The sequence below is a fragment of the Aotus nancymaae genome, unplaced genomic scaffold (assembly GCF_030222135.1).
Source record: "Aotus nancymaae isolate 86718 unplaced genomic scaffold, 86718_ANA_hifiasm-v0.15.2.pri h1tg000003l, whole genome shotgun sequence".
NCBI classification, from domain to species: Eukaryota; Metazoa; Chordata; class Mammalia; order Primates; family Aotidae; genus Aotus; species Aotus nancymaae.
Window position 1 is genome coordinate 21,431,858 of NW_026988414.1, and position 26,232 is coordinate 21,458,089.

The 26,232-nt window shown below is 39.1% G+C and overlaps 1 protein-coding gene and 1 non-coding gene across 2 annotated transcripts in view; both read left to right on the forward strand.

Moving 5' to 3' along the window:
- Positions 1 to 26,232, forward strand: part of SVEP1 (sushi, von Willebrand factor type A, EGF and pentraxin domain containing 1) — a 201,862-nt gene that overhangs the window by 174,880 nt on the left and 750 nt on the right. Inside the window, exons 44-47 of the mRNA XM_021672141.2 lie at positions 7,441 to 7,611; positions 9,297 to 9,392; positions 11,182 to 11,277; positions 16,561 to 16,654. Of these exons, the coding sequence (XP_021527816.2) occupies positions 7,441 to 7,611; positions 9,297 to 9,392; positions 11,182 to 11,277; positions 16,561 to 16,654 (457 nt within the window). The remainder of the gene's footprint in view (positions 1 to 7,440; positions 7,612 to 9,296; positions 9,393 to 11,181; positions 11,278 to 16,560; positions 16,655 to 26,232) is intronic.
- On the forward strand, positions 16,886 to 16,992 carry LOC135277327 (U6 spliceosomal RNA). Its single transcript, XR_010344947.1, has one exon. It is a non-coding gene; the product is annotated as a U6 spliceosomal RNA (small nuclear RNA).

A 26,232-nucleotide genomic window follows, 5' to 3' on the forward strand; every position in this document is an offset into this window, starting at 1 on the left:
GTCCCCCTTATGAGCCCACACCACCAGGACCTTGGGTCCTAAGCACACAGTTTTGCAGATTCTTGGCGGCCACTCAGCTGAAGACTGCCTAAGACTACCCAGTTCCCAGAAGGAGGAGCAGCCACCATCACTGTGGCTGCCTAATATGACTGAGCTCCTGGGAGAAGGGGCAGCCACCATCACTGCAGCTCCAGTCTGCCATTTTTTTCCCTGCTGGAGCCAGGGAGACTGGGCAGTTTGGACAGAGGAGGAATTCCCCACAGCGCAGCACAACAGCTGTGGCAGATCGTGGACAGACTGCCTCGCTAGACTGGACCCTGACCCATCTCTCCTCACTGGATGGGGCCTCCCTGTGGAAATTGCAGCAACTCCAGCCAGGGGTTTATGGACAGAAACTCTGATCTCCCTCAGACAGAGCCCCTGGGTGAGCGGTGGCCATGATCTCTCTCTACAGATCAGCAGGCTTGGTCCTTCCCCTGCTAGCTCTGATGAATCCAAACAATCTGGACAAGTGGGATTCCTGGCAGCACAGTGCACTAGCTCTGCCAAGGGGAAGCCAGAGGAGTGCTTTGTTAAGTGAGTCCCGGATCCCATGCCTCCTGATTGGATGCACAGGAGTCACCAGACACCTTATACAAGGGCGTTTCTGCTAACATCAAGTTGGTGCCCCTCTGGGACAGAGCTCCCAGAGGAAGGAGCAGGCAGCCATCTTTGCTGTTCTGCAGCCTTCACTGGTAACACCTCCAGGTGCAGCTGAGACCCAGACAAATAGGGTCTAGAGTGGCCCCCAGCAAACCACAGCAGCCCTACAAAAGAGGAGCCTGACTATTTGTTAAAAGAAAAAGAGAAAACAGCAACAACAATAGCATCAACAAAAAAGTCCTCACAAAAACCCCATTCAAAGGTCAGCAGCCTCAAAGATCAAAGCTAGAGAACTCAGGAAGATGAGAATCAATGAAGAAAACATAGAAAACTCAAAAAGCCCGAGTTCCTCTTGTCATCCAAATGATTGCAACACTTCTCCAACAAAGTACAGAACTGGGCAGAGGCTGAGATGGATGAATTGAAAGAAGTAGACTTCAGAAAGTGGGCGATAATGAAGTTTACTGAGCTAAGGAACATGTTCTAACCCAATGCAAAGACATTAAGAACCAGGATAAAACACGACAGGAGCTGTTAACCAGAATAACCAGTTTAGAAAGGAACGTAGATAACCCGATAGAGCTGAAAAACACAACACGAGAACTTCACAATGCAACCACAAGTATCAATAGCTGAATGGACCAAGTGAAGCAAAGAATTTTAGAGCTTGAAGACTATCTTGCTGAAATAAGACAGGCAGACAACATTAGAGGAAAAAGAATGAAAGGAATGAACAAAACCTCTGAGAACTATGGAATTATGTAAAAAGACTGAACCTCTGATTGATTAGGGTACCCAAAAGAGGTGAGGCAAATAGAACCAAGTTGGAAAATGTACCTCAGGATATTATCCAGGAGAACTTCCCTAGCCAGGCAAGACAGGCCAACATTCAAATTCAGGAAATCCAGAGAGCCCCAATAAGATACTCCATGAGAAGATCAACCCCAAGACACATAATCCTCAGGTTCTCCAAGTAAAAATGAAGAAAAAAATGTAAGTAAGGGCAGCCAGAGAGAAAGGCCAGGTGAAAGGAAGCCTTACAAAGGGAAGCCCATCAGACTAACAGAAGACCTCTCTACAGAAACCCTAAAATCCAGAAGATATTAGGGGCCAATATTCAATATTCTTAAAGAAAAGAATTTCCAACCCAGAAATTTCATAGCCAGCCAAACTAAGTTTCATAAGTGAAGGAGAAATAAAATCCTTTTCAGACAAGATAATGTTGAGGGAATTCATCACCACTAGACCTGTCTTGCAAGAGCTCCTGAAGGAAGCACTAAATATGGAAAGAAAAAACCATTAGCAGTCACTACAGAAACACACTGAAGTACAAAGACCAATGACAAGATGAAGCAACTACATCAACAAGTCTGCAAAATAACTAACTAGCATCATAATGATAGGATCAAATTCACACATAACAATGCTAACCTTAAATGTAAATGAGCTAAATGCCTCAATTAAAAGACACAAAATGGCGAGCTGGATAAAGAGTCAAGACCCATCAGTGTGCCATCTTCAAGAGACCCATCTCATGTGCAAACACACTCTTAGGGTCAAAATGAAGGGATGGAGGAAAATTTACCAAGCAAATGAAAAGCAGAAAAAAGCAGGGGTTGAGTTGTAATTCTAGTTTCTGACAAAACAGACTTTAAACCAGCAAAGATCAAAAAAGACAAAGAAGGGCAAAGGGTTCAATTCAATAAGAACTAAGTATTCTGAAAATATAGGTACCCAGTACAGGAGCACCTAAATTTATAAAATAAGTTCTTAGAGACCTACAAAGAGACTTTGATATTTGCACAATAATAGTGGGAGACTTTAATACCCCACTGTCAATATTAAACAGATCATTGAGACAGAAAATAAATAAGGATATTCAGGACTTGAACTCAGCTCTGGAGAAAAGGGACCTTGATAGACGATATCTACAGAACTCTCCACCCCAAAACAATAGAATATACATTCTTCTCATCGTCACACAGCACTTGCTCTAAAATTGATCACATAATTGGAAGTAAAACACTTCTCAGCAAATGCAAAAGAACTGAAATTATAACAAACGTTTTCTCAGACCACAGCTGAGTCAAATTAGAACTCAGGATTAAGAAACTCAAAACCATACAACTACATGGAAATCGAACAATCTGCTCCTGAATGACTACTGGGTACATAATGAAATTAAGGCAGAAATCATGAAGTTCTTTGAAAGCAATAAGAACAGAGAGACAATGTACCAGAATCTCTGGGACACAGTTAAAGCAGTGTTAAGAGGGAAATTTATAGCACTAAATGCCCACATCGAAAATGTAGAAAGACCTCAAATTGACACCCTAACATCACAACTAAAAGAACTAGAGAACAAAGAGCGAACAAACCTTGAAACTAGCAGAAGACAAGAAATAACCAAGATCAGATACAGACACGAAAAACCCTTCAAAAAAGGTAATGAATCCAGGAGCTGGCTTTTTGAAAAAGTAATAAAATAGATAGACCACTAGCTAGACTAATAAAGAAGAAAAGAGAGAAGAATCAGACACAATAAAAAATGATAAAGGGAATATCACCACTGATGCCACAGAAATGCAAACAACCATCAGATAATGCTATAAACACATCTATGCATGTAAACTAGAAAATCTAGAAGAAATGGATAAATTCCTGGAAACATAGGCCCTTCCAAGACTGAACCAGGAAGAAGTTGCATCCCCGAATAGACCAATAACAAGTTCTGAAATTGAGGCAGTAATAAATAGCATACCAACCAAAAAAATCTCAGGACCAGACATATTTACAGCTGAATTGTATCAGAGGTACAAAGAGGAGCTGGTACCATTCCTTCAGAAACTATTCCAAACAATTGAAAAGGAGGGACTCCTCCCTAACTCATTTTATGAGGCCAACATCATCCTGATACCAAAACCCGGCAGAAAGACAAAAAGAAAAAACTTCAGGCTAATTTCCCCCATGAACATCGATATAAAAATCCTCAGTAAAATACTGGTAAACTGAATCCAGAAGCACATCGAAAAGCTTATCCACCATGATCAAGTTGGCTTCTTCCCCTGGATGCAAGGCTGGTTCAACATATGCAAATCAATAAACATAATTCATCACATAAACAAAACCACATGATTATCTCAATAGACGCAGAAAATGCCTTCAATAAAATTCAACATCCCTTCATGTTAAAAACTCAATAAACTAAATATTGATGGAATGTATGCCAAAATAAGAGCCATTTATGACAAACCCAGCCGATATACTGAATGGGCAAAAGTTGGAAGCATTCCCCTTGAAAACTGGTACAAGATAAGGATACCCTCTTTTACCACTCCTATTCAACATAATATTGGAAGTTCTGGCCAGGGCAGTCAGGTGAGAGAAAGAAATAAAGGGTATTCAAATAGGAAGAGAGAAAGTCAAACTGGCTCTGTTTGCAGATGACATGATCCCCTATCTAGAAAACTCCATCATCTCAGCCCAAACACTTCTTAACCTGATAAGCAAAATCTCAGAATACAAAATCGATGTGCAAAAATCAAAAGCATTCCTATACACCAATAGACAAGCAGAGGGTCAAATCATGAATGAACTCCCATTCACAATTGCTACAAAGACAGTGAAATACCTAGGAATACAGCTAACAAGGACAGTGAAGGACCTCTTCAAGAGCTACAAATCACTGCTCAGGAAGCTCTGAGAGGACACAAACAAATGGAATAACAATTAATGCTCATGGATAGGAAGAATCAATATCATGAAAATGGCCATACTGCCCAAAGTGTTTTATAGATTCAATGCTATTCCCGTTAGGCTACCATTGGCATTCTTCATAGAATTGAAAAAACTACTTTAAAATTCATATGGAACCATAAAAGAGCCTGAATAATCAAGACAATCCTAAGCAAAAAGAACAGATCTGGAACATCATGCTACCCAACTTCAAACTATACTACATGACTACAGTAACCAAATAAGCATAGCACTGGTACAGAAACAGACACATAGACCAATGGAACAGAATAGAGATCTCAGAAGTAAGACCTCACACCTACAACCATCTGGCCTTCAACAAACCTGAAAAAAAACAAGCAATGGGGAAAGGATTCCCTATTTAGTAAATGGTGCTAGGAGAACTGGCTTGCCGTATGCAGAAAACTGAAACTGGACCCCTTCCTTACACCTTATACAAAAATTAACTCAAGATGGATTAAAGACTTAAATGTAAAACCCAAAACTATAAATACCTTAGAAGAAAATCTAGGAAATACCATTCAGGATGTAGACACAGGCAAAGATTTCATGATGAAAATGTCAAAAGCAACTGCAACAAAAGCAAAACTTGACAAATGGGATATAATTAAAAGAGCTTCTGCACAGCGAAAGAAACTATCATCAGTGTGAACAGACAACCTACAGAATGGGAGAACATTTTTGCAATCTGTCCACATTAGACAAAGGTTCTAATATCCAGAATCTACAAGGAACTTAAACTAGTTTACAAGGAAATAAAAACATTAGAAAGTGGTTAAAGAATATGAACAGACACCTCTCAAAAGAATACATTTATATGGCCGAAAATCATGGAAAAAAGCTCAGCATCGCTGATTATTAGAGAAAAGCAAATCAAAATCACATTGAGTTACCATCTCACACCAGTCAGAATGGCAATTATTAAAAAGTCAAAAAGCAACAGATGCTGTAGAAGCCATAGAGGAATAGAAATGCTTTTACATTGTTGGTGGAAATGTAAATTAATTCAACCATTGTGGAAGACGGTGCAGTGATTCCTCAAATATCTAAAACCACTTGACCCAGCAATCCCGTTACTGGGTATATGCCCAAAGGAATATAAATCATTCTATCATAAAGATACATGCACACACGTATGTTCATTGCAGCACTATTCATAATAGCAAAGACATGGAATCAACCCAAATGTCCATCAGTGATAGAATGGATAAAGAAAATATGGTATTGTATATATACATGACGGAATACTATGCAACCATAAAAAGGAACAAGATCATGTCCTTTGAAGGGACCTGGATAGAGCTCGAAGCCATTATCCTCAGCAAACTAACACAGGAACAGAAAAGCAAACACAGCATATTCTCACTCATAAATGGGAGCTGAAGAATGAGAACACATGGAAACCGTGCCCAGATCCTTATTCTTCAATATTCTTGAGAGAGTGAGGGATTACCCTGGAGAAGAGACCACTGTTGTTTATCTTCAATCCTCTTTTACATTTCCTATTAGACACGAAGTCTTTGGCTTAGAACAAAATACCCTTCCTTCACATAAGCAGCAAATTTCCTCATTTTTTTCACCTAGTCCTAGAAATTTATCCCTATAATGATTAAAATTTAGTGTACATGAGACTCACCCCAGGAAAGTATGTAAGATGCAAATTCATAACACAAAAACACCAGAAATGTGCATTTTTAATAAGAACCCCAGGTGATTCCCCTATAGGTGGTCTGAAATCAATGCTTTGATAACCACTGCTATAAACTATCAGCTCAGCTCAGCTCTTTGATCTTTGATAACCATGGCTATAAACCATCAGCTCAGATCAGCTCTGATCTTTCTACCAGGCTGTTGCCCCAACCTGGAAGCCGTTCCCTCTGATCCACTCAAGCCCTATAGAATATTCCAAATGCCACTTTCACTGAAATTCATACCCTGACAATCCTAAGTATAATTAGTTACTTTCACCTCAGTGTTTCTACAGTACAGTATCCATGCCTCTAATACAGCTCATTTTAGGTTGTATGGCAGAATTTCTTTGTCTTCCTCTACTTGTCTGAGCAAAGGGACATTTTCTTCATTTCTTTCTTTCTGATTTCTGTTGCATAGTAGTCTTTTGTCCAGCTTAGAGGGGAAAGAAAATTTAGAAAAATCAAACAAATTCACCATCTTCTCTAACAAGTTTTTGATAGCATTATGACAACAAAGTGACCTTTTAGAAGCCAGCTTATAAGGACTCAACAGTTGAACAAACTGGATTCTGGTTAGAATCCTGACACCAATCTACCGCTTGCCTTGTGACCCACCATGGAATAATTCTAATTATCTTAAGGCTTCTTGTAAAATTCTGAAAACAATATCAGTTATAAAATTATTTAAATATACAGCGCATGTTCCTTTTAAAAGCAAGGATTGCCATCCAATCTAACACAGATCCCAAAAGTAGAAAATCACTCTTTTACAGTATTGAAAAGAGGAAAACTAACATGAAACCTTGAATTTCATAAACCTCATCAAGTTATATTCATTGAGCATCTATAGACTAAGGCAATATGCATTCATTGACTCATTTTCAAGAGCCTGTTGCATGCCAGGCACTGTTCTAGGCTTTAATAAAATAGCCCTGATACAATATGCAGTACTGCAATTAATTATCTTTACTCTGAAACAGTAGACTACAGTCATCATGCTTTTTCTCTCCTAATTAATAAGCATCCTGTATTGAAGATCTCTTGCAGCCACCTATGTGATGAGGTATAAGAGCTCATTCTTGGTGTCCTACAGACTGCTTTCCTTAGGTTTAAAATAGCCTCACCTTCAACATTTGAATCTGAAGACAAAATACCTTTGATGGTTGTATCTCTAATTTTTCTGAAAAGTAGCAGTTAATTCTTTTAGTTCTTACTATTCTAGATAAGTAGGTGAAAATGTTTCCCTTATGAATTGTATTTTTGCTCTTTAAATTAATTCATTCTTAGAGATGAGACTGTGTTCTCAGTCTGTTAGTAGCACAAGCTTAATTGTTGTTTTGTTTTCCTATAGAAATCTCCTGTAGTCCACCAGCCCACGTAGAAAATGCAATTGCTCGAGGCGTACATTATCAATATGGAGACATGATCACCTACTCGTGTTACAGTGGATATATGTTGGAGGGTTCCCTAAGGAGTGTTTGTTTAGAAAATGGAACATGGACATCACCTCCTATTTGCAGAGGTAAGGAAATACTTGAATGGTTATTTCTTAGTGAAACTGCAGGGAAATGTATGTAGAAATCTGATTTCTCCAACAATTAATATGCATGCTACTTTATTTTTCCCTGGCTTTAAAATTTCTTTTAGCAGCTGTGTCATTTTCTTTTAATGTTATGGTTTGAGTTTTAAAAGCATATAGAGCTCTTAAGTTCTGTGCCTGAAATTCTGCAAAATAGAAAGAGGTAATGAGGCACCCTAGTCTGTCCTTCTAAAACTTATATTTTTCTAATAAAATATGATTTTTATAAATTATAAGTATTCATTCTACAAATATTTGCTAAAAGTCAAGAAGTATGCTAGTACACACAGATACAACCAAGGAACTAAAAGAATAATCGAGTTTTTGGATGAGTTGACCACATGAACAATGTTCACATTTGTACTTTAATAACTGGTGAGGCAGGGAAGATTGAGGAAGTCAATGGATGAATGGCATGAGCCACAAAAGAAACAGGGGCTACTGCAAGAGAAAGAGGATTCATTGTCTGGCAGCAACAATGAGAAATGAGCTCACCAATACGTGGGATGTAAGAGAATGTTAGAGCCTTTTGAGAGGGTTTCTGAGGAGGGATATCTTAAAGGAATAGCCCAGATTTCACTTAAAGTCTAAAGTCAGAATGAGTGTTGTGTGTGTGATATTGAAACAATGTAAATGTCTGTTGACAGATGAATGGATTAAAAAAAAAGTGTGTTGATAGACAATGATGAAGAAGATAGAGAGATAAATGTAGATTTGATAGACAGAAATAGGTAGATACAATGAAATATTATTCAGCTTTACAAAAGAAGAAAATCCTGCCATTTACAACAATATGGATGAACCTAGAGGACATCATGCTACATGAAATAAGCCAGACACAGAATGACAAATACTGCCTAATATCACTGATATGTGGAATCTAAAATAGTCAAACTCATAGAAACAGAGTAGAATGGTGGTTCCCAGGAGCTGGGAGAGGGTGAGGATAGGGAGATGTTGGTCAAGGTATTAAAGTTTCAGTTATGCAAGATGAATAAGTTCTGGAGTTCTAACGTCCAGCAATGTGACTATAGTTAACAATACTGTATTGCATACTGAAAATTTGCTGAAAGGATAGATCTTGTGTTCTCACAAGGAAGAAAGACATAGTCAGAGAGAGACAGAAAGAAAGATAGATAGATAGGAAAGATATAAAGGTAGGAAGGAAGAAAAGGTAGGAAAGAAAGGAAGAAAGGAAGAGATAAAGGAAAGAAAAGAGAAAGAAAAGAGAAAGAGAGAAAGAACAAAAGAAAGAAAAAGAGAAAGAGGAAGAAAGAAAGGAAAGAGAGAGAAAGAAAGAAGTGAGGGGATGAATGTGGTAATTAGCTCAATAATTTTGGTGATTATTTCACAATCTAAATATAAATCAAAACATCTGGTGTAAATCTTAAATATGTACAATTTTTTTGTTGCACCTCAATAAAGATACGGGGAAAATTGCAATAGCAGCCAATCAAATGCTGTACTTCTCCACATACTGGAATTGCCACTTGAGATTTAATTTTTGTTTCTCTTTCTGAAAGCTTGAGTCAAGGAAATAGTATGAAATCTAAAGGAGCAATCCTATTTTCCGACTCACTCCCTTCCATAATTCCCTACGTTTGTGACCCATCGTGCTTCTTTTCCAGCCGTCTGTCGATTCCCATGTCAGAATGGGGGCATCTGCCAACGCCCAAATGCTTGTTCCTGTCCAGAGGGCTGGATGGGGCGCCTCTGTGAAGAACGTGAGTTGCTCCTCAGATCTTACTTTGAGTCCTGACAAATTGCCTGGATGCTCCCACCTGAGGGGAGTTACCAGGAAATGTTTGTACTGTTGGGCAGAATCCATTTGCTTTAAGTCCTTGCAGCACATCAAACAGAGCACATAGGTGTCATTGGGTTGCAGAAGATCTAGAATATTAATGACTTTGAAAATACTGTTATTAAGATCCATGTAAAGTCATCTTCACATGCTCCCTGGCACAAATTTGCAAAAGTCTTCTTGAGAAGGAGCTTGTTGTAAAGTCTCCTAGCCATCCTCTTCCCTTAACTTAGGGTCTGCTATGTGCTACGTCAGTCATTGCTATAGTTGGTATAAACGCGCACCACTGCAAAACATGTACTTTGCAGGTAATATTTGCAACTCACAATTTCCTCTTTGTTGTTAAGAATAGTTTCTACTAATTAACAAAATACGAAAAGCTGGCACTCCTATATCCATACTTGGTAAATTATTATAGAATTTTGATCCTTATAGAAACACATTTGAATTTGAAATTCCAGGGAGGTATAAATAGTGATATTAAATTTTTTTAATATCTCAAGTGTACTTCATTTCAATGTCTTAAAATATATATAAAGATAAAATGGTTTCATAGTTCAATGGGAGCAGTGTATGTAAACCAGTAAGAGTGATTCATGTGATGACCACTGGTCTCTACTGGTAGGAATACGAATTTTATAAGAGACTAAAACGTTTTAAGTGTGACTTCTTCAACTAGTCTGTAAAGGAAAATGTATGATGGAAATAAATTTAGGCTGCTAACAACTCACCAAAACAAGTATTCTCAAGTGATTAAAAAAGAAGAGAGATCATACTTTTCTCTTCCAACTCACCCCAATCATTCCATTTCACCTAGAGCTCCCAGACTTAACCCGCTCTAATGTCAAGAGTCCAAAAACTCAATGAGCATTGATTTTGGGGTACCCCACGACAGGCCTGGCTTGGCTGGCTTAGCTAGCCTTGCTCACTGGGCATGTACCTGCCCTCCTGCATTACACCAGCGTTTCGCAAGCTTTGCTGTACATACAGATCATCTGGGAGATCAGTAGATCTGGGTTGGTACCTGACATCTGCATTGCTAACCAACTCCTTAGGTGACGGCAACACTATTGATTAAGGAACTTGTTTTTGAGGAGAAAGGTAAATATCTCACACTTTTAAACAAACTATGCCTCTTTAAAGATTTCATTGACTTCTAGGAGGAGGAATGATAGTCAAGACAGTGTCGGGGAGGCATCATTCAGTCACCATCAGGCCTCAGCTTCTCGGAAATAAAGGGTGTGTTGTCCCATTGCTATCAAAATGTTGCAAACTTCAGTTCTATGGTATAGCCCATATGATTCCCATTCTCACATTTAGTTCAAGACAAGAAGAGAGCCTCAAGGCAGCCAAATCCTCTTAGAACATCTTATGTGATTTGTCATGGAAATTTGAAACTGTAAGAAATGGAAACCATTTTGCTTATTTTGTGAAGCATTAAAGCAAAGCACTTTGCAGACATTGATTACAGAGTCTTCACTGAAAGTGCATTTGGCCTTAGAGTCATTACATCTGGCTAAGAATCCAGGCTTACTTTCCTGATTGTGTTTTCCCAGTGATACTCACTAATAAGCAGAACACATGCAGAAAAGTTGTCTAGTGAGTCATGAGTCATACACGGTTTCACTTCTGCAGAATGTTTTCTGAACCCTTGAACCTATCTGAGCATGTGTATTTTGATCAACGCCATTTCAATCTCCTTTTTTTGTTAGCAATCTGCATTCTTCCCTGTCTGAACGGGGGTCGCTGTGTGGCCCCTTATCAGTGTGACTGCCTGCCTGGCTGGACGGGGTCTCGCTGTCATACAGGTAGGCCCCTTTCATGGTTTGTTTTCTTGGTGGCTCAGTCCCCTGAAACTCTAGAGAACATTGAAGAGTGTGACTCGGACTCAGAAGTGGTGGCAGAGTGAAAAAGTACTGATGTTTCTCAAGAATTCCTCAAGATAATCCTTCGAATGGTGTCTCAACACTGAATTTTATGGTTGCCTAAAAAAACATATTTCCAGGTCATCTACCAAAGAATAGCATCTATGTTGGTTTAATAATCTGTCTTCCTTATGTCATCTGCTTCATTTTGCGGAGCATAGAGAAGACATTACACAGAGGTTCAGAATAATATTTATTTTAGTCTCTGAAAAGCTAAATTACTAAGTTCATGTTACTCTTTAGAAAGAACAAGGCTATAAATAAATACAATTTAAGTTAAAAAGAAAAAAAAAAAAACCCTTTATCCAGTCTACCACTGATGAGCATTTAGGTTGATTCCATGTCTTTGCTATTCTGCATAGTGCTGTGATGAACATACATGTGTATGTGTCTTTATTGTAGAATGATTTATAGTCCTTTGGGTATATACCCAGTAATGGGATTGCTGGGTCAAATGGTAGTTCTGTTTTTAGGTCTCTGAGGAATTGCCACACTGCTTTCCACCATGGTTGAACTAATTTACATTCCTACCAACAGTGTATAAGCGTTCCCTTTTCTCCTCAACCCCACCAGCATCTGTTTTTCTTTGTTTGTTTTTTGAGAGAGTTTCACTCTTGATGCCCAGGCTGGAATGCAGTGTCGTGATCTTGACTCATTGCAACTTCTGCCTCCCGGGTTCAAGCCATTCTTCTGCCTCAACCTCCCAAGTAGCTGGGATTACAGGCGCCTGCCACCACACCCTGCTAATTTTTGTGTTTTTAGTTGAGATGGGGTTTCACACCACGTTGGCCAGGCTGATCTCAAACTCCTAACCTCAAGTGATCCACCCACCTCAGCCTCCCAAAGTACTGGGATTACAGGTGTGCACCACTGCACCAGGCCTACTTTGTGACTTTTTCCTAATAGCCCTGCAGCCATAAAAAAGAACAAGAACATGTCCTTTGTGGGATATGGATGGAGCAAGAGGCCATCATCCTTATAAAACTTACGCAGGAACGGAAAACCAAATACCACATGTTCTCACTTCTAAGTGGGAGCTAAATGATGAGAACACATAAACACATAGAGAAGAACAATAGAAGAGCCTATGTGAGGGTAGAGGGTGGAAGGAAGGAGGAGGATTAGAAAAAAATAGCTATTGGGAAATAGGCTTAGTACCCAAGGGATGAAATAATCTGTACAACAAACTCCCATGACACAAGTGTACCTATATAACAAACCTGGACGTATACCCTTGAACTTAAAAGTTAAAAAAAGTTTTCAAAAAAAGAAAAATACAAGGAAAAAAAACTACAAAACTCATCAAAGAGAGAGTTCCTTATCAAGGACAACAGAAACAAATGGTAGTTGATTGATGAGTAACAAACATCCTTTTAGCACCTCTTGCAGACCTCAAATATAGCATTTGGCCCACTGTACTTTGACATCCGTTCAATTGCTTATATACCACCTGAGGGCAAGGATTTTTTTTCATCATCTTTATATCCCCAGTGCTTAGCATAGTACCCATAAATAGGTTTTTTTAGTAAATGTCAAATAACTCAATTTAAAATGACAAACTACCTTTCCAATGTCCTAAATTTTAAGCCACCATTAAAAAAATAGGGCTTGCTATATTTATTAACTATTCTGACATGCCACTATTCCTCCTATAAACGATGTTTATACCACCTCTCCTCAGGGAGTAAAAAGTAAAGTATAGACAGGGCTTCCTGACACCAGAGCTGGTCATGAATCCTAAGGCTGAGATGACCACATAATTTAGCTTCCAAACCAAGTCATCTTTTAGAGTAAAAGAGGCACTATTAATAAGTAAACCAGAGAAATGAGACTGAAAAGTACTGTTACAGAAGCAGACATGCACCTGTCACCCTACCTAAAGCCAAAATTGAGGCATTCATGAATGTAGAGAAGGAAAAATGTCCTGGAGGCTAAACATGAAGGCCTTATTTGAGACTCTGAAAGCAGTCCATATAGTGTTTGTTTATAACAAATCAACGTCGATATTTACCCACATTTCTCCTGCTCATCTACAAACAAACTCTTTTTTCCAGGCACCTTACTGGTGCAGGTAATGAATGAATTACTTTTGACTCACCTTCCCTTTTATCTGAGGTTACCAGCACCATTACTGTTTTTGTTCCTTCCTGCTTAGCATCTCTCACATTCTACTCCACACCACTGTCACCAGCCAGTAAAAGACTCTGGATCATGGCTCAGCTGACCTTATCTCCATGACCCTCCAGACTGGACATCATCAACGTACTACTTTGGCATGTCTTTGCCCTGTTTATGAGCCTAAAATGGTTCTCTATTTTAGTCTTCACACCCACCCTGAATTATTTTGACTTCCAAGGTGCTGCGTAAGTTGGCTTCAGCACACCTGGAGCACCACTCACTTCTCCTGCCATCACACACTGTGCCCTGCAGTAATGGTTTCCTCACTACCCCTGCAAGCAGCTGCTTCTCCTCCCCAGTCTCTTTACATTTGCTCATGATCTTCCTCTTTCCTCTGTCTTGCCTAAGTTTCTTCTGATCTCTAAACTTGTTCAATATCACAATAATCTACTTTATAATATTCCATTTCTATAAATGTTACACAACTAGTTATAATCATGCAGCTTAAAGCTATTAATGGATCTGATTTATCAGCATTCCTTTTAACACCTTAGCTATCTAACTAGAATATTCTCCTTAATGACACTGAATTCTATAGCATTCATTTTTCCAAATCTTACAGCCGCTACCTCAGCATAGATCCTACTTACACCCCTAAGTGCTAAGCATACAAAAAGCATATAAAACAGGGTCTCCTAGCCCTCCAGAATTTCAATCTAGAAAAGGGGAAGGGATGCAGAATGGCCCGTAAATAGATAACTAGGATGTGTTAAGATAGAGGCAAATCAGAATCTATAAAATGGGCTATCACAACAGTGAAAATGGGTAAACTAGCCAAGTGTCAGAGTTCAGAAAAAGCTTTGCAGGCATAGAATCTGAGGAAAAACAAAAGGAATCACCAGAAGAAAATCATTCATTCCAGCTAAAGGCGTGGACCACAAAATACACAGGTGTGTTCAGCAAAGGATAACCAAAGCCATAAAGAAAATGCAGGGAGTGGCTGGAAATGAAGCTCTAAAGATGGGCAGCATCAGATCAGGAAACACATCGCTTGCCAAGTACAAGATGCTCAAATATGTGTTGAGAGCAACAGAAGCCACTGAAGGATCTTAAGCAGGAAAATCATGTGATCAGATTTTCTTTTAGAAAACTGATTTTGGCAGTAGTGTGAAAAGTGGAAGAAAGAAAAACTTACAATAGAGAGATTCGTTGGGGAGGTTGTAAAAGCAGAATTGGCAAGAATTAATGAAGTCTGCAGAAATAACCACAAAAGAGCAGATTTGAGAGATGGTAAGGAGTAAGAGTCAATGCACTTGGTTACAGATCTGTTGTGGGGGTAGAATCCAAGAAGAGTCAAAACTACTTAGAAGAGTAAAAGCTGTTTCCAGCTTGGGCATTGGAGTGGAAAGTGATGTAGTTTACTGAGATAGGGAAGCCAGGAAAAGCAGGCTTGAGAGTAGAAATAAGGAGTTAAGTATGAACATGCTGAGTTTGATGGGACTGTGGATCATACAAGGGAAGTGGCCTGATAGGCAGTTGGATGATAGTTTAGGTTTCCAGAAAATTCATTACATGAAGATAGAAATTTACAAGTCATCACTGAAAAATATCCAAAGGAGAAAAAAATAAGACTGCAGAAGACATGCAACATGAAAAGGTGACCCTGAATGTAACACTGGGACCACGGATGTGATTTGGAAGGAGGGTTAAGCTTTTAGACAGGGAAGTAAAAGTAATGACCAGTTTGTTAGTGCAGTCAGGCACTGCTAAATCAGCGTGGTCCTGAAAAGGAGTAATGTGTTCTTATATGAGCAAGCAGAAACTATGAGGAGTTAAGTTTTCAGTTATTTAGTTTTATTTTTGCTTGTTTTAATCCTGAGTTTAATCAGAATTAAAGTTTAATCCAAACTGTTTCATAATTTTCTTTCCCATTAGATTGCTAATAAGTACATTCTGCTGGCCAGCTCTTACTTTTAACTTACCAAGAGAGCTCCCCAAGGGGAAAGATGTATTTTTCTTCTTGTCTTCTCTCTTGTTCTCTCTGGACAAGGACCAGTGCTTATCAAGTGCCTGCTACTTGCTTAGCAGATATTTTCTCCATATTTTATGACTGAATGGACAACTAAAGAAATGATGTCTTCTTATATTTCACTAAAAAGGAATTTTTCATCCAGGAAAGAGCCTGCCTTTCTGTGCTACAGAGACTTGAACGGTTCCTATTTCCAGCTTTCCCTCAACAGAGATTTTATTTCCTTCCTACAGGGAGTTCTCCTCTCTCTTTGATATGTTACACTTTCTGATAGTAGGTCTTGATCAATTTTTAGCATCTTCAGGTTTTTTAACCAATAAATTTATGCAGATGAAGAGTTTGATTATGAGATTATGGATGTGTGAGAAAGACACCTAGATTGTAAATCTTTGGGTGTCCCCTCAGGGTTTCATCTGTGGCTAACCAGTTTCTGTAATTCCAGTTAAAGCTAAAAAAAGCCATGAAATGTGTCTCCTCGCCAAACGCAAAGGGATGTTGAATCATCTGTTATTTTAGACAATCCATGTGCCTAATTTATTATCATAAAAGTTGACTTCTGACATAACCACCCAGTCAATCAGAGTTCAATGCTAACTCCCTCGAGGAATTTACAATCTTGAGCTTCAAGTCAGTGACAAGAAATTTTTTAAAAAGAAAGAAATGGACAGCCTAACACGAAAAATTTACAGTTCAAAATACCCAAGGTGTCAGATTGATTTCGTGAATAAAAAAGATTATAGAAGAGAAAAATCAGTGGACTTGGAGTGATCAGCAAAGGTTTCAATAAGTAGGTAGAATTTAATCTGGGACTTAAATGTGGAAATTGACCAGCTTGGAAGAAAAAGGGAGGTGGTACCACATAAGGATGTGAGGTCAAGCAGAGCAGCAGAATAGATAATGCTAACAGTATATGGTGGCCATTGCAGGAACTAAAGTCAAATCTTATCCTACGTGCCTTTATGGATATCTTCAGAATTGCTAAGTACTAATTAAATAAATGCATGGGTTCTTCATTCCAGCTGTTTGCCAGTCTCCCTGCTTAAATGGTGGAAAATGTATAAGACCAAACCGATGTCACTGTCTTTCTTCTTGGACGGGACATAACTGTTCCAGGTAAGATAACCAAAAACTAATGTTTACCTATAACATGAGGACTCTAAACTTTCAAGGTAAATTGTTGTAAGAGCCAGAAGGTATCTCTATCTAGTTTGAGTGTTGAGCATGTTGCATGCAAAGATATCCATTTTGAGACATGCTCTCTAAATTTGAACTAAAGCCGAAGCTAAGAAATATTAGTTCAGGATTGACAAATCAAAAAAGAATATCTCAAAAATAAGCAGTCTTGTGCTCACTTCAGCAGCACATATACTAAAACTAGAACTTTACAGAGAGGATTAGTATGACCCATGCTAGAGGATGACACACAAATTTGTGACGCATTCCACATTTTTTTGCAATTAAAAAGGAAAAAAATTGGTTACCTAATAAATCATCTTCTTGAACAGAAGATTGCTACAGATGCAAGGATGTAAAATAAACTCAGTATATTTTATTGAAAATGGCCCAATGGATGTTTTAAGTTCTTGATCACAATAAAAATGGTATTGAATTGATAGGACATGTTCATTTTTAAAGTAAAATATTTTTATATTTTAGTGTTTATATGCATAGGATTTCATTGACTACAAAAAGATTATGTAACAATATGTTTTTTCATTGGTTTCTCATTTCTGACCAGATAAATATCATAGTTTAAAAAGACTATTACAAAAAGAAGTCAAAGGGAAAATAGTTAAAAGATCATTTATACCTTTTTATAAACATCAGGAAAATAGCAACCATATTGTGCCATACTATAGATAAAATATTTTCAATATTCAAACATTGTCCTCACCAGTGTTGCAATGTTGAAATATTATCAGCCATATTTTAAGACTTTCCATATACATCACTGCACTTAGATTTGTATTATGCACACTCACCCCCATCAGATAGGAATCATTAAAAACAAATGGGTATTTTCATATTCATTTTTTAAAGTGGAAAAAATTGAGTTAACTGAAAATAACGTTTATTTTTCATTTTCTGATTTGTCATGTTGATTGGAATGTCAAGTCAACTGGCAAATATAAAAAAGCAATTAAAGTAAAACCTTACTTAACAAAAAAGTCTGTCTAATGCCAATGAACTTCTTCACATCATCTCAAGTGTATACCATCTCTGCAAAAAGAGAAAAAATAAAACCCTAAACTGCAAATTCGAAATGGACATTTATATTTAGAAGCTGCCAAAGATTATACCTTTACCTGGGAGCAGAGTTGAATTTAAGAAAATTAGAGCCAAAAAGGAATAAAAGAGAGAAAAAAAAGTGACTCAAAAAGAAAAAAACAGAAAGTAGTACTTTCTTATAATATTACATTTTATATTTCAACCTCTTCATTTTACAGATAAAGAAAAGGAAGCCCAGAGATAGTTTGCATAATTTTAAAAATGTGTCCATAGGAGTTCTTTCTTGATCAAGAAAAGGATAATTATTAGCTTGTATGAAAATATTGTATATCAATACGGGAAAAAATCTAGATATTTTAGGCAAAAGTTTGATATAGGCATCCAAGACAAATAATGACAAATTAAGCTGAGAGGTGGAGCCCACATTCAAGGGAAGGCTAACTAGCAACCCGGAGGACCAGGTAGGCTTCTCCTCCTTACACTGTAATTCTTGTTAAAAACAACTAGTTTAAGCAGAAGGGAATTTATTATCACAATAGAGGGACCTTGCATGAAACCCAAAGACAGAGGAGTGGCTGAGCATCAGGAGAACCAGTCTAGGGACTTGAAAGCCACCTGTGCCTTCCCACCTCCCATGTCACCGCCTCTTACAGGGTCTGCTCCATCCTTTATCTTGCTGCAGAGTGATTTTCTTCTGTTCAGTTCACATGGAAGGGAAGGACAGAATGTCTCTTTTTTTTTTTTTTTTTAAGATGGAGTGTTACTCAGGTGCCCAGCCTGGAGTGTAGTGGCACAGTCTTGGCTCACTGCAACCTCTGCCTCCCAGGTTCAAGCAATTCTCCTATCTCAGCCTCTTGAGTAACTGGGACTACAGGGATGTGCCACCACACCTGGCTAATTTTTGTATTTTTAGTAGTGATGGGGTTTCTCCATGTTGGCCAGGCTGGTCTCAAACTCCTGACCTGAGGTGATCCACCCACCTTTGCTCCCCAAAGTGCTGGGATTACAGGCATGAGACAGCGTGCCTGGCCAGGTCAAAATTTCTTACAGAATTTTTTACATGTCACCATATAATATCTGGAGATATAGTGCACTGTCCCCAGTTTAAAAATCCAGGACCTTGATTGATCTGATAGATTTGATGGCCAAGCATGAATCAATGAACTGTAGTCCTAGGCTGGATGATGTTGTACCAACATAAAGAGTAATTTTGTCAAAAACTGGGTAAAAGGGAGGAGAGTCTGGTAACTCCCAGAAGAAAGGAAAGTGGGAGGGGGAGAATGTTTTTCTGAGAAGTCAAAACAATAAATGTTACCATATAATTTTTCCTTCTTTCCTATGAGACTAAATGCCTTGCAGTTTGTATGCTGGGCCGGGCGTGATGCTTCATGCCCGTAATCCCAGCAAGCAGATCACTTGGGCCCAGGAGTTCAAGACCAGCCTGGGAAATATAAGGAAGATCCTGTCTCAAAAAAAAAAAAAAAAAAATACCTGAAAGAATCAGCCAGGTGTGGTGGCACATACCTGTAGTCTCAGCTACTTAGGAGGCTGAGGTGGGAGGATTGCTTGAACCAAGGAGGCAGAGGTTGCAGTGAGCCAAGATTGTGCCACTGCATGCCAGCCTGGGCAACAGACTAAGATCTTATTTAAAAAAAAAAAATTCCAGCAAGATGGCCAAATAGGAATAACTCCAGTGTGTAGCTCCCAGTGACAGTGACACAGAAGATGGATGATCTCCGCATTTCCAACTGAGGTACCTGATTCATCTCATAGGGACTGATTAGGCAGTGGGTGCAGCCCAAGGAGGGTGAGCTGAAGCAGGGTGGGGCATCACTTCACCCAGGAAATGCAAGGGGCCAGGAAACTCCCTCTCATAGCCAAGGGAAGCCATTAGGGACATTTCCAGGCACTCTGGCACCCTGGCTCAGATACTGTGCTTTTCCCATGGTCTTCACAACCCGCAGACCAGGAAATTCCCTCCGGTGCCTATGATACCAGCACCCCAGTTTTCCAGCATAAAACTAGGCAACCATTTGAAAAGACATGGAGCAAGCTGCAGCAATTTTTTTTATACCCCAGTGGCACCTGGAATGCCAGCAAGACAGAACCACTAATTCCCATGAAAAAGGGGGCTGAAGCCAGAGGGCCAAGTGATCTAGCTAGGCGGGTCCCACCCCACAAAGACCAGCAAGCACTGGCTTGAAATGTTCGCAGCCAGCACAGCAGTCTGAGCTCCACCTGGGACTTGCAAGCTCCATGGAGGGAGGGGCGTCTGCCATTGCTGAGACTCAGGTAGGCATTTTTAATCCCGCCTGTGTAAACAAAGTCACCCAGAAGTTTACACAGTGACTGGGCAAAGCCCACGGCAGCTCAGCAAGGCCACTGCAGGCAGACTGTGTCACTAGACTCCCACCTTGCTGGGCAGGGCATCTCTGAAAAAATGGAGCAGCCCATCAGGGACTTATAAATATAAGCCCCCACCTTCCTGGGACAGAGTACCTGGGAAAAGGGGCGGTTGTGGGTCCAGCTTCAGCAGACTTAAACGTCCCTGCCCAGCAGCTCTGAAGTGAGCAATTCTCGATCTCCCAGCACAGCATTCAAGCTCTGGTAATGGACAGACTGCCTCACGTGGCTCCCTGACCCCTGTGTATCCAGACTAGGAGATATCTCCCAGGAGGGGCTGACAGACACCTCATACAGAAAAGCTTTGACTGGCATCTGGTGGGTACCCTTCTGGGATGAAGCTATCAGAGAAAGGAACAGGCAGCAATCTTTGCTGTTCTGAAACCCCTGCTGGTGATTCCCAGGCAAGCAGTGTCTAGAGTGGCTCTCCAGCAGACCTGCAGCAGAGGGCCTTGACTGTTAGAAGGAGAAGTAACAAACAAAAAGAAGTAGTCTCAGTATCAACAGGTCATCCACTCAGAGACCCCATACAAAGGTCACCAACTTCAAAGACCAAAGGTAGAAAAATCCATGAAGATTGGAAGAAACCAGTGCAAAAAGGCCGAAATCTCCAAAAACAAGAATGCCTCTTCTCCAATGGGTCACAACTCCTCGCCAGAAAGAGGACAAAACTGGACAGAGAATGAGTTTGATGAATTGACAGAAGCAGGCTTCAGAAGGTGGGTAATAACAAATTTCTCCAAGCTAAAGGAGCATGTTCCAACCCAATGCAAGGAAGCTAAAAACCTTGAAACAAGGTTAGATGAAATGCTAACTAGAATAACCAGCATGAAGAACATAAACGACTTCATGATGGAGCTGAAAAGCACAGCACAAGAACTTTGTGAAACATACACAAGTTTCCATAGCTGAATTGATCAAGCAAAAGAAAGGATCTCAGAGATTGAAGATCAACTCAGTGAAATAAAGTGAGAAGGCAAGATTAGAGAAAAAAAGAGTGAAAAGAAATGAATAAAGCTTCCAAGAAATATGGGATTATTGAAAAGACCAAAACTACGTTTGATCAGTGTACCAGAAAGTGATGGGGAGAATGAAACTAAGTTGGAAAATACTCTTCAGGATGTTATCTAGCAGAATTTCCCCAACCTAGCAAGGCAGGCCAACATTCAAATTCCAGAAATACAGAGAACACCACAAAGATACTCCACGAGAAGTGCAATCCCAAGACACATAATCATCAGATTCACCAGGGTTGAAATGAAGGAAAAAATGCTAAGGGCAGCCAGAGAGAAAGGTTGGGTTACCCACAAAGGAAAGCCCATCAGACCCACAGCAGATCTCTCGGCAGAAACCCTACAAGCCAGAAGAGAGTGGGGACCGATATTCAACATCCGTAAAGAATTTTCAACCCAGAATTTCACATCCTGCCAAACTAAGCTGCATACGTGAAGGAGAAATAAAATCCTTTATGGACAAGCAACTGCTAAGAGATTTTGTCACCACCAGGCCTGCCTTACAAGAGCACCTGAAGGAAGCACTAAATATGGAAGGGAACAACTAGTACCAGCCACTACAAAAACAAACCAAATTGTAAAGACAATCAACACTATGAAGAAACTAACAAGCAAAACAACCAGCTAGCATCAAAATGGCAGAATCAAATTCACACATAACAATATTAATCTTAAATGTAAATGGGCTAAATGCCGCAATCAAAAGACACAGATTGGCAACTTGGATAAAGAATCAATACCCATGGATGTGCTGTATTCAGGGGATCGATCTCACATGCGCAGACACACATAGACTCAAAATAAAGGGATGGAGGAAGATTTACCAAGCAAATGGAGAGCATAAAAAAGCAGGGGTTGCAATCCTAGTCTCTGATAAAACAGACTTTAAACTAAAAAAATTCAAGAAAGACAAAGAAGGACATTACATAATGGGAAAGGGATCAGTGCAACAAGAGCTAACTATCCTAAATATGTATGCACCCAATACAGGAGCACCCAAATACATAAAGCAAAAGTTCTTAATGACCTACAAAGAGACTTAGACTCCCACACACTAATAGTGGGAGACTTTAACACCTCACTGCCAATGTTAGACAGATCAATGAGAAAGATAACTAACAAGGGTATCCAGGACTTGAACTCAGATCTGAACCAAGTGGACCTAATAAACATCTATACAACTCTCCACCCCAAATCACAGAATGTATGTTCTTCTCAGCACCACATCACACTTATTCTAAAATTGACCATGTAATTGGAAGTAAAACACTTCTCAGAAAATGCAAAAGAACAGAAATCATAACAATCTCTCAGACCACAGTGTAATCAAACTAGAACTCAGGATTAAGAAACTCACTCAAAACCGCACAACTACATGGAAACTGAACAACCTGCTCCTGAATCACTCCTGGATAAATAATGAAACGAAGGCAGAAATAAAGATGTTCTTTGAAACCAATGAGAACAAATACACAACTTACCAGAATCTTTGGGACACATTTAAAGCAGTGTGTGGAGGGAAATTTATAGCACTAAATGCCCTCAAGAGAAAGGAAGAAAGATCTAAAATCAACACTCTAATGCCACGATTAAAAGAACTAGAAGAGCAAGATCAAACAAATTCAAAAGTTAGCAGAAGACAAGAAACAACTAAGATAAGAGCAGAACTGAAGGAGATAGAGACACAAAAAACCCCTTCAAAAAAATCAATGAATCCAAGAGCTAGTTTTTTGAAAAGGTTAACAAAATAGATAGACCACAAGCCAGACTAATAAAGAAGAAAAGAGAGAAGAATCAAACAGATACAATAAAAAATGACAAAGGAGATACCACCACCAATCCCACAGAAATACAAACTACTCCAGAGAATACTATAAACACCTCTATGCAAATAAACTAATAAATCTAGAAGAAATGGATAAATTCCTGGACATTTACACCCTCCCAAGACTAAACCAGGAAGAAGTCAAATTCACTGAATAGACCAATAATGAGGTCTGAAATTGAAGCAGCAATTAATATTCTACCAATCAAAAAAAGTTCAGGACCAGATGGGTTCACAGCCAAATTCCACCAGAGGCATAAAGAGGAGCTGGTACCATTCCTTCTGAAACTATTCCAAACAAGACAAAAAGAGGGAATCCTCCCTTACTCATCTTATGAGACCAACATCATCCTGATACCAAAACCCAACAGAGACACAACTAAAAATGAAAATTTCAGGCCAATATCCATGATGAACATTGATGTGAAAATCCTCAATAAAATGCTGGCAAACTGAATCCAGCAGCACAGCAAAAACCTTGTCCACCAAGATCAAGTCGGCTTCATCCTTGAGGTGCAAGGCTGGTTCAACATACACAAATCTATAAACATAATTCACCACATAAACAGAACAAAAAACCAAAAACTACATGATTCTCTCAATAGATGCAGAGATAGCCTTAGACAAAATTTAACAGCCTTTTATGCTAAAAACCCTCAATAAACTAGGTATCGATGGAACATATCTCAAAATAATAAGAGCTATTTATGACAAACCCACAGCCAAGATCATACTGAAAGGGCAAAAACAGGAAGCATTCCCTTTTAAAACTGGCACAAGACAAGGATGCCCTCTCTCACCACTCCTATTGAACATAGTATTGGAAGTTCTGGCCAGGGCAATCAGGCAAGAAAAAGAAATAAGGGGTATTCAAATAGGAAAAAAGAAAGTCAAATTGTCTCAATTTGCAGACAACATGATTGTATATTTAGAAGACCCCATCATCTCAACCCAAAATCTCCTTAAGCTGATAAGCAACTTCAGCAAAGTCTCAGCATACAAAATCAATGTGCAAAAATCACAAGCATTCCTATACACCAATAACAGACAAACAGCCAAATCATGAGTGAATTCTCATTCACAATCACTACAAAGAGAATAAAATATCTAGGAATACAAATAACAAGGGATATGAAGGACTTCTTCAAGGAGAACTAAGAACCACTGCTCAGGGAAATAAGAGTACACAAACAGATGAAAAACATTCCATGCTCATGGTTAGGAAGAATCAATATTGTGAAAATGGCCACACTGCCCAAAGTAGTTTATAGATTCAATGCTATCCCTATCAAGCTACCATTGACTTTCTTCACAGAAATGGAAAAAAAAAACCTTAAACTTCATATGGAACCAAAAAAGAGCCTGCATAGCCAAGACAATCCTAACTAAAAAAAGCTGGAGGCATCATGCTACCTGACTTCAAACTATACTACAAGGCTACGGTAATCAAAACAGCATGGTACTGATACCAAAACAGAGATATAGACCAATGGAACAGAACAGAGGCCTCAGAAATAATGCCACACATCTACAACCATCTGATCTTTGACAAACCTGACAAAAAAAAGGATTCCCTATTTAATAAATAGTGTTGGGAAAACTGACTGGCCATATGCAGAAAGCTGAAACTGGATCGCTTCCTTACACCTTATACAAAATTTAACTCCAGATGGATTAAAGATTTAAACATAAGACCTAACACCATAAATACCCTAGAAGAAAACCTTATACAATACCATTCAGGATATAGGCATGAGCAAGGACTTCATCACTAAAACTCCAAAAGCAATGGCAACAAAAGGCAAAATAGACAAATGGGATCTAATTAAACTAAAGAGCTTTTCTATCATTCGAGTGAACTGGCAATCAACAGAATGGGAAAAAAAAAATTTGCAATCTCCCCCTGACAAAGGGCTAATATCCAGAATCTACAGAGAATTTAAACAAATTTACAAGAAAAAAAAACTTCATATAAAAGTGGGCAAAGGATATGAACAGACATTTCTCAAAAGAAGACATTTATGCAGCCAACAAACATTATTAAAAGTTCATCATCACTGATCATTAGAGAAATGCAAATCAAAGCCACATTAAGATACCATCTCACACCAGTTAGAATGGCGATCATTAAAAAATCAGGAGACAATAGATGCTAGAGAGGATGTGGAGAAATAGGAACGCTTTTACACTGTTGGTGGGAGTGTAAATTGGTTCAACCATTGTGGAAGACAGTGTGGCGATTCCTCAAGGATCTAGAGATAGAAATACCATTTGACCCAGCACTCCCATTACTGGGTATATACCCAAAGGATTATAAGTCATTCTATTATAAAGACACATGCATACATGTTTATTGCGGCACTTTTCACAATAGCAAAGACTTGGAACCAACCCAAATGCCCATCAGTGATAGACTGGATAAAGAATATGTGGCACATATACACCATGGAATACTAAAAGGTTAAGTTCATGTCCTTTGCAGGGACATGGATAAAGTTGGAAACCATCATTCTCACCAAACTGACACAAGAACAGAAACCCAAACACCACATGTTCTCACCCATAATGAGAACACATGAACACAGGGAGGAGAACATCATACACTGGGGCCTGTTGAGGGGTTGGGGGGCTAGGGGAGGGATAGTAGGGATGGGGGAATTGGGGAGGGATAGCATTAGGAGAAATAACTAATGTAGATGATGGGGTGATGGATTCAGCAAACCACCATGGCATGCATATACATGTATAACAAACCTGCATGTTCTGCACATGTACCCCAGAACTTAAAGTATAATTTTTTAAAAAAGCATGCCCAGTGTCTTGTACAGGTACAAAAATCAGTGCTCAGTAAAGGCTTGTTAACAGATGGAGCAATTTCCTGACAGGAGTGTCAGACTGGTAGAGAAATGCCTTGTGGCATCCATTAAATCCCTCAACATGTAACCTTCTCTACTGACAAATAAGACAGACCTGGCCTTGTTCCCAGATAATTCAGCTGTTGAGAAAGAAATTGTGTTTCCTCTGACCCCTGTGCACATCTTCAGAAAGCTGATCCTAAGCAAATACTGTAACTAAAAACCATAGATGGTTAGTGGACTAAGAGACCTTTAGGTTCATTAGCTCCAAACCTCTCATTTTACAGAAGAGAGGATTGTAAGATAAAAAACTAGTGGCAGAATCAAGACTAAAACTCAGGTCCAATGCTTCTCAGATCTTTCCAT